The sequence below is a fragment of the Oncorhynchus mykiss genome, chromosome 14 (genome assembly GCF_057628025.1).
Source record: "Oncorhynchus mykiss isolate SJ-2025 chromosome 14, ASM5762802v1, whole genome shotgun sequence".
NCBI classification, from domain to species: domain Eukaryota; kingdom Metazoa; phylum Chordata; class Actinopteri; order Salmoniformes; family Salmonidae; genus Oncorhynchus; species Oncorhynchus mykiss.
Window position 1 is genome coordinate 29,955,029 of NC_143035.1, and position 9,787 is coordinate 29,964,815.

A 9,787-nucleotide genomic window follows, 5' to 3' on the forward strand; every position below is an offset into this window, starting at 1 on the left:
ATAAAAGCTGAAATAAATCATTCTCTCTACTATTATTCTGACATTTCACATTCTTAAAATAAATGGTGATCCTAACTGACCTAAAACAGGGAATTTTTACGAGGATTAAATGTCAGGAATTGTGAAAAACTGAGTTTAAATGTACAGTATTTGGCTAAGGTGTATGTAAACTTCCGACTTCAACTGTACAAACCATTATAATTAGGTGTATAGCATATAAACATGTTGTGATAATTACATTGAGAAAAAATACTAATGCAACATTGACCAGCATCCCAAACATCCTCAATGGATGACATGTCTGGTGAGTATGCAGGCCATGGAAGAACTGGGACATTTTCAGCCTCCAGGAATTGTGTACAGATCCTTGCGACATGGGGCTGTGCATTATCATGCTGAAACATGTTGTGATGGGGGCGGATGAACGGCACAACAATGGGCCTCAGGGTCTTGTCACGGTATTTCTATGCATTCACATTGCCATAGATAAAATGCAATTTTGTTTGTTGTCCGTACCATATGCCTGCCCATATTATAACTCCACCCTCACCATGGGGCCCTCTGTTCACAACGTTGACATCAGCAAACCGCTCGCCCACATGCCACCATCTGCCCGGTACAGTTGAAATCGGGATTCACCCGCGAAGAGCACACTTTTACAGCATGCCAGTGGCCATTGAAGGTGAGCAGTTTCCCACTGAAGTTAGTTACGATGTCGAACTGCAGTCAGGTCAAGACCCTGGTGAGGACGACGAGCACGCAGATGAGCTTCCCTGAGACAATTCCTAACAGTTTGTGCAGAAATTATTCGGTTGTGCAAACCCACAGTTTCATCAGCTGTCTGGGTGACTGGTCTCAGTTGATCCCACAGGTTTGAAGTCAGATGTGGGGGTGCTGGGCTGGCGTGGGTACACGTGGTCTGCGGTTGTGAGGCCGGTTGGACGTACTGCCAAATTCAATTCTCTGGTAAATTCCTGCAGTCAGCATGCCAATTGCATGCTCCATCAAAACTTAAGACATCTGTGGAGTTGTATGACAACACTGCACATTTTTGAGTGGCCTTTTATTGTCCCCCAGCACAAGGTGCACCTGTGTTTTTAAATTTTATTATACCTTTATTTAACTAGGTAAGTCAGTTAAGAACAAATTCTTATTTTCAATGACAGCCTAGGAACAGTGGGTTAACTGCCTGTTCAGGAGCAGAACGACAGATTTGTACCTTGTCAGCTTGGGGATTTGAACTTGCAACCTTTCGGTTACTAGTCCAACACTCCAACACTCTAACATAACTATGCTGTTTAATCTGGTTCTTGATATGCCACACCTGTCCGGTGGATGGATTCTTTTGGCAAAGGAGAAATGCTCACTAACAAGGATGTAAAGACAATTGTGAACAAACATTACAGAGAAATAATATATGTGTGCATATGGAACATTTCTGGGATATTATGTTTCAGCTCATAAATCATGGGACCAACACTTTACATGTTGCGTTTATATTTTTGTTCAGTGTAGATTACAGTAGCCTGCCTACCTACTGTCGAGGCGTGGTCGAGCCAGTCTATATAAATCGTGACGCCTTTAGTCTGGCGCTCCTTCTACTCGTCCCGACTCTGCCACGGCTGTGTTTGTGTGCGCCACCGTAAACCGCTACCCGAGACGCGCCCGGCATCTTGAATAAGAAAGTCCCACTAAGAAAAGGCATAGGCCTACTAGGAACGTTTTAAGAGTAGCAATATCGAGTACGTGGACAATATATAGGAAAACGACATACAGTGATTTTTGCAGAATTGCAGTTGGTGGTGATTTGAAGTTCAGAGACATGAGGATTCTACGAGTTGCGCTCCTGCTCGTCCATGCCTTTGGTAAGTATCAAGTTACACTTTTATATCTCAAGTCAGATGACATAGTTCCTTTTCTGTAGCGTTTATACTTTAACACTTGATTAACTATTGGTGGTACTAGTTTCTCCTAGACTTGATTCCTCCTAAGTGGTCTATTTCGTATTCATAAGAGACAGGTCTTGGAGTTACACTTGTTGACTGTACAAGAGTGTGAACTTTTCAAGCATGACCTTCTGAGCATGTCTCATAAACTTTTAAAAGAGGAGTTAATGATTTTCATAAGGTGTAGGCCAGCCTATGCTATTCAAGAACGAAGTGTGGTCATCTTTCTATTTTAAAACATGCTTTATGTAACTGGATATACTTATTTTTAACTCATATTCTTGTACATTAGGTAACTGTCTGTCTATGCAACATTTTGTGTACCATAGCCAAGCAGGATTATAGTCTCCCCTGTACAGAATACTGCACATGCATGATGTTTTGGGTGCCTCACAGTTCTTGGAGCTGAAATGCAACTATCCAGTTGTATAGGCTCACCCGAAGGGGTCATGGGGCCTCATGCAGGGCTCTTAGTCTAGAGTCATGTTTAAACTTACCCACTCAAACCCCTCTATTTTCTTTGCACCTGAATTAATTACTGTGTTGGAAAGTAAAGCTTGTGTTCTCAGTGAGCAAAACTGCTTGAAAATACCCAGTTTCAACCAGTTTTGCTTTTGAAAATACCCAGTTTCAACCAGTTTTGTTCACTTGGTTAACTCCTCACAGTGTCAGTCAGAATCTAGAGTACATCTCTAAACCACAGACTACTGAATGGTGTAGCATCGATAATGATAACATGTTAACCTTGTGTTTTCCAGTGGCCTCGAGGTTGGTGAGCGGAGCTGTGGTGGACAGGTATGAGAGTGAGAGGCCACCGCAGCACACAGCATTTATCAACCTGTTGGATGTCCTGAGCGACAGAAGGATGGAGGGAGGGAGGGAGAAGAGTCATCACGGCGTGGAGGGTCCAGTGTTGGAGGATGAGGAGTACTATGATTACTACCATGAAGATGAAGAAGATGCCTCAGGGGAATATGAGGTGGAATTACCTCGAGGTATTTAGTAACTCGCTGTGATTTATGTTTGTTTATTGCTCTGTTGTAAAACATCATCCTGTTGTTTATAGGTTCTGGAATCCTGACTGACACATGTATTAGAATACCCTTTATGATTTATTACACTGTTATTCATGAGTTTATCTGACAGGTTGTCAGTCACTTCCATTTTAACACCTGTTGCTATGTAACCTCTAGTTAAATTGACTGTATGGACCAGGTAGCCTAGTGGTTAGAGCATAGGGCCAGTAACCGAAAGGACGCTGGTTCAATTATCTGAGCCGACAAGGTGAAAAATCTGCCGGCGTGTCCTTGAGCAAGGCACTTAACCTTCATTTGCTCCAGGGCGCCATACTACTATGGCTGACCCTGTAAAACAACACATTTCACCTATCCGGTGTATGTGACAGTAAAAATGTGTTCTATGATGTGTGTTACATGTTACAGGCTACATCTGTGGATTCAGTTGTCTGTGTTCTTTGAGGTGTGTTGGCTAGATCCGTGGATTCAGTTGTCTGTGTTCTATGAGGTGTGTTGGCTAGATGTGTGGATTCAGTTGTCTGTGTTCTATGAGGTGTGTTGGCTAGATCCGTGGATTCAGTTGTCTGTGTTCTATGAGGTGTGTTGGCTAGATCCGTGGATTCAGTTGTCTGTGTTCTATGAGGTGTGTTGGCTAGATCCGTGGATTCAGTTGTCTGTGTTCTATGAGGTGTGTCGGCTAGATTCGTGGATTCAGTTGTCTGTGTTCTTTGAGGTGTGTTGGCTAGATGCGTGGATTCAGTTGTCTGTGTTCTATGAGGTGTGTTGGCTAGATCCGTGGATTCAGTTGTCTGTGTTCTATGAGGTGTGTTGGCTAGATCCGTGGATTCAGTTGTATGTGTTCTTTGAGGTGTGTTGGCTAGATCCGTGGATTCAGTTGTCTGTGTTCTATGAGGTGTGTCGGCTAGATGTGTGGATTCAGTTGTCTGTGTTCTTTGAGGTGTGTTGGCTAGATCCGTGGATTCAGTTGTCTGTGTTCTATGAGGTGTGTTGGCTAGATCCGTGGATTCAGTTGTCTGTGTTCTATGAGGTGTGTTGGCTAGATGTGTGGATTCAGTTGTCTGTGTTCTATGAGGTGTGTTGGCTAGATCCGTGGATTCAGTTGTCTGTGTTCTATGAGGTGTGTTGGCTAGATCCGTGGATTCAGTTGTCTGTGTTCTATGAGGTGTGTTGGCTAGATCCGTGGATTCAGTTGTCTGTGTTCTTTGAGGTGTGTTGGCTAGATCCGTGGATTCAGTTGTCTGTGTTCTATGAGGTGTGTTGGCTAGATGTGTGGATTCAGTTGTCTGTGTTCTATGAGGTGTGTTGGCTAGATCCGTGGATTCAGTTGTCTGTGTTCTATGAGGTGTGTTGGCTAGATCTGTGGATTCAGTTGTCTGTGTTCTATGAGGTGTGTTGGCTAGATCCGTGGATTCAGTTGTCTGTGTTCTATGAGGTGTGTTGGCTAGATCCGTGGATTCAGTTGTCTGTGTTCTTTGAGGTGTGTTGGCTAGATCCGTGGATTCAGTTGTCTGTGTTCTTTGAGGTGTGTTGGCTAGATCCGTGGATTCAGTTGTCTGTGTTCTTTGAGGTGTGTTGGCTAGATGTGTGGATTCAGTTGTCTGTGTTCTATGAGGTGTGTTGGCTAGATGTGTGGATTAATTTGTCTGTTTTCTTTTCTTTTTTAGTTGCATTGTCGACTAAACCTAAAGACCCATCGGCCATCTTGGAAGCTGAGAGGAGTGAGGGAAAGAGGAGGAGAGGAAAGGGGAGGAAGAAGGGAAAGGGAAAGAAGAGGAACCCTTGTCTGAAGAAGTATAAGGACTTCTGTATCCATGGCAGCTGTCATTACCTGAGGGACATCAAAGCTCCGTCATGCATGTAAGAAACCTCTCTGTCTGTCTGTCTGTCTGTCTGTCTGTCTGTCTGTCTGTCTGTCTGTCTGTCTGTCTGTCTGTCTGTCTGTCTGTCTGTCTGTCTGTCTGTCTGTCTGTCTGTCTCCAGAGGAACAAAATGCCTGTTGTACTGTATGTTACATGAGTACCATCTCACCCCTCTCCCTCTCCTTGTGCAGATGTCGTCCCAGCTACTCTGGGGAGCGGTGTCACCTGTTCACGCTGGCTTCAGAAGGGAGGGACGTGGGAGGATACAGCCGGACCACAGCTCTGGCTGTGGTGGCAGTGGTGTTGTCCTCTGTCTGTCTCACCATCATAGGCCTGCTGCTGGTGCTCAGGTCAGTACTACAGCCTTAACACACACACACACACACACACACACACACACACACACACACACACACACACACACACACACACACACACACACACACACACACACACCACTTTACCCACTTTTTTTTACCACCAGTACAGCTGTAAGACACGTTACACAATGCATTATGCAGCAGCTGGAGATTGATACAGTCAGTATTGGCACTGTATTGTGGAAATGGGCCAACAGGAAATGAATAGTACACAACCTAATTGAATGTAGAGGAATGGGAAATGAGGCTATAACAAACATGACAGGGTAGATCAGCATGGTTATAGTTTAGCGCTATTGTTCTCACCCGACAACAATAATTATTGTAACCACAGGTGCTGTTGTTGTTCCAAAACAGTTCCAGGATCCACAGGTCTTAACCCTGTTGTTTTCTCCAGGTTTCACAAGAGAGGAGCGTACGACGTAGAGCATGAGGAGAAGGTCAAACTGGGATCAGCACCCAACCATTGAAGAGCTGGAGAGAAGGGTGAGTTACCAAGGAAACACCAAACTCCTCTCTTTTCAAGTCCTGAACTGAAATGTTAGTTCCCCTTCTAAATTGATAGGAGTTAGACAGAAAGTAAAATGTCATCATAACATTACAGTATGATTGTGAAAGATTAGTCTGGGTTTTGTTTTCACACGGTCTGAGTGTTGAAAGAAACTTGATTGCTTATTGTGTCTCCTTTTTTTTCAGGACAGGATAGGGAAATTCTACCTCAAAATAGAAAAGAAGAAGTGAAAAAAGGCCAAGAGAGAACGCAGCGAGACCTGGAAGGTATGGCAGAGGGGGACTGGATGGCCGTGACCTGGACACATAGCCCCAAACCATCTCACTGATGAACAGATGTGATTGGGTAGCTCGATTCTGCGGTAAGCCCTGCAACCTATCAGGAGAGAGCCTGGCTAAAACTGGAACTCCGATTGGCTGGGAGAAAAGACTGGCGTGATGATGACAATATGGAAGCTGAGATGAAGAGAAGGAACATTTCTGGGCCCGTATCCACAAAGTGTCTCGAGGAAGGAGAGCTGATCTTGGATCAGTTTTGCCTTTAGATCATTGTGAATAACATTATATTGACAGGCCCTATATCAGCACACTCCTATCAGAGATGCTTTGTGGAAACGTCCCTGGATCAGTGCTGCTTCTTGGCTATGTTAAAAAGACTACCAGGAGTCTCAGCCTAAAAGGACACCCTCTTCTCTTCATCTGCCAGAAACAGAGAGAACCATGGTCTTTCTTCAACAGGAGCGTTTTTACCAATCAGCATTTTGTATTTTCCTTCAATCTTTGTCGTTTTCTAGTGTACTGTAAAACTGTTATTTATACCATATATATTTGTCTTTTAATTTATTTATTGATGTGATGTTGCTATATTTATGCAGATATTTAACTCCTTCCAACCAAAGATGCACTTCCAGTTTGTAAAGGTTATCTATAAGGTCATCCTTGTGTTTTTATATTTAAATGTTAAATCATATTTATTGATGAAAATGAAGATAAAATGAAGATAAAATGTACAGTATATTTGGAGAAATTTGAACGTAAGCGTTGGTCTCATAGATGTACCTGATTGCTGACTTTGAAATCAGCACTCTGTGTACAGGCTGCTGAGAACACACACCACTGTGATTAGTTGGTTGCTTGATTGATTGATTCAATAAACAACAGTGTGTTGTACTATACCAATGTACCCCTGACAGGTCTCCCTGTGTGTACCATTATGACGTGGTTGCATTGGTCTTCTGTGTTTGACTCTGTGAAGAAGACATACAAAACATCCAGACATAGAAGTGAATTGAATAGAATTTACTCTATTCTAGAATCCCAAAATATAGAATCTAGGAAATATTCTAGAATGTTTAATCTAGAATCCAGTTTAAATATTTCTGTATTACAATCAGGATGTGGAATAGATCCAACGCAAACTCTGGTGCCTTGTTGAGTCCAGTCATTGTAGCGAGTGTTGGAAAATAGAAACATACACAAGTGGTGTAGTTTTTATTGTCTTTGAGAAATTAGTAGGACATAAATCTCCAAAAAATGTTATCTCCAATTTCTGTTATTTATTTCTGTTACCATGCCAGTTGTGTTGTCTTGTTTTAGCATGGTGGGTGTGGTTAGGGATATACTATAGTTACTATAATAGGGATATTTACTGTACTGTAATATACACTGAGATCCATGCCAAGATCATGATGAAATGTGAATTAATTCAAGTGTTCAGCCTTTTTAAAAACGAATAACCCTCCTCTAGAAAAACATCCTGGACACAACCTGCAGTTTCAAAGTGATTTCTAGTCAAAAAAAATGTTTTTCTTCCCAGAAAATAAAGTATTTTTTTCTCTGAATCCCCGAAGTCATTGTATTATGCGTTATCTGTGTTACGAAGGCTGCATTTACACAGACAGAACAATTCTGATTTTTTTTCTCCCACTAATTGGTCCTTTGACCAATCAGATCAGATTTTTTGCCAATAATTGGGCTGCATGTATAAAAGCTGTAATAACTCATATCCTGTATCCTGTTGCTATCTATACACTGATGAGTGTTTTAACCTCAGAATCATGATGCTATAAAGTTACCTCTAGACACTAATCTAATGTCAGTTTAGGGTCTGTTGTTTTGGATTTGAAGGAAGGCATCTTAATCAATATTCAAGATCTGAGGTAGTTAAAATATATATATATATTTTACCTCAAGTTGCTCCTATCTGTTATTATAAGTTAACAACATTTCTATACTAATGGTCTAGGCTTCAACTTGATAGTTAAGGTCACCATTATTATAGCTATCTGGTTAACTTCCTGTATTGAGTGTGTCACTATGGCCTCATATTGAAGAGAGACCTGTCTGGGATGACAACACTACTGTGTCCTTTTGGTCTTTCAGTCACTGGCTGTAATTATAGAAAGGATAATATTTATGTTCCGTTCTCTCCCCCTCCCTCTTACCCCTCCTCTCCTCCCCTCCCTCCTTCCCGCCCGTGCTTCAGCTACTCCTTTCAACCAGAGCACCTGTATCCTGGCCAAGGGTCACCTTCAGGATGTGCAGCCAGCCCTTGCAAGCATTCTGAAGAGTTCCCTCTTATGTCATTTCCTAAGTAACTTAAGTTTACTCTTAACTTCGTAAGAACATTTTCTCTTTCCATAAATCCTCTCGATAGCCAATGACCGAAGGGCTGGCAAAATGATAAGCAGACCTTTTATTTTATTTAACTAGGCAAGTCAGTTAAGAACAAATTCTTATTTTCAGTGACGGCCTAGGAACAGTGGGTTAACTGCCTTGATTAGGGGCAGAATTACAGATTTGTACCTAGTCAGCTCGGAACTTGAAACCTTTCGGTTACGAGCCCAATGCTCTAACCTCTAGGCTACCCTGTCACCCTACAGTATTCTAGTATATCCACAGCTGTTCTCCTTCAATCTACAGTAATCTAGTATATCCACAGCTGTTCTCCTTCGATCTACAGTAATCTAGTATATACACAGCTGTTCTCCTACGATCTACAGTAATCTAGTATATACACAGCTGTTCTCCTACGATCTACAGTAATCTAGTATATCCACAGCTGTTCTCCTTCGATCTACAGTAATCTAGTATATACACAGCTGTTCTCCTTCGATCTACAGTAATCTAGTATATCCACAGCTGTTCTCCTTTGATCTACAGTAATCTAGTATATCCACTGCTGTTCTCCTTTGATCTACAGTAATCTAGTATATCCACAGCTGTTCTCCTTTGATCTACAGTAATCTAGTATATCCACTGCTGTTCTCCTTTGATCTACAGTAATCTAGTATATCCACAGCTGTTCTCCTTTGATCTACAGTAATCTAGTATATCCACAGCTGTTCTCCTTTGATCTACAGTAATCTAGTATATCCACAGCTGTTCTCCTTTTATCTACAGTAATCTAGTATATCCACAGCTGTTCTCCTTTGATCTACAGTAATCTAGTATATCCACAGCTGTTCTCCTTTGATCTACAGTAATCTAGTATATCCACAGCTGTTCTCATTTGAACTACAGTAATCTAGTGTATCCACAGCTGTTCTCCTTTTATCTACAGTAATCTGAAGATATAAGACTACGTAGTTGTGATGACAGAACCTCATCAGGATCCCTGACAGATAAATCTGACATTACTAAGTGGCTGGTTACAGTGGGTGGTGGGGGACATGAACCTGCTGCACACTAGCCAGGAACAGGAACAGGAAGCCTTTGGGGGAGCAGATCAAGTTGGGACACCTGATCTGAGAGTACACCGCATCATTCCACTACACCACCACAGTATTAGTCATACAGACAACAAATGGCATGCTCAGAGACGCTGCCTACTAATGTAACATATGAGTAACTCTACTACCACTCCTGAATACACACACACACACACACACACACACACACACACACACACACACACACACACACACACACAGGCACGCACGCGCGCACACACACACACAGGCACGCACGCACGCACGCACACACACACACACACACACACACAAGCTCACACGCACACACGCACACACACACACAAACCAACACACACACACGTG

General features: G+C 42.4%; 1 protein-coding gene across 1 annotated transcript; it reads left to right on the top strand.

The window, feature by feature from the left end:
• Positions 1–1,099: 1,099 nt before the first annotated feature.
• LOC110487775 (proheparin-binding EGF-like growth factor) lies at positions 1,100–7,573 on the top strand. Its single transcript, XM_036943278.2, has 6 exons — positions 1,100–1,865; positions 2,705–2,941; positions 4,648–4,840; positions 5,034–5,192; positions 5,620–5,708; positions 5,919–7,573. The coding sequence occupies exons 1-5, from the start codon at positions 1,823–1,825 to the stop codon at positions 5,690–5,692; spliced, it is 705 nt and encodes a 234-aa protein (XP_036799173.2). The 5' UTR covers positions 1,100–1,822; the 3' UTR covers positions 5,693–5,708; positions 5,919–7,573.
• Positions 7,574–9,787: the final 2,214 nt, after the last annotated feature.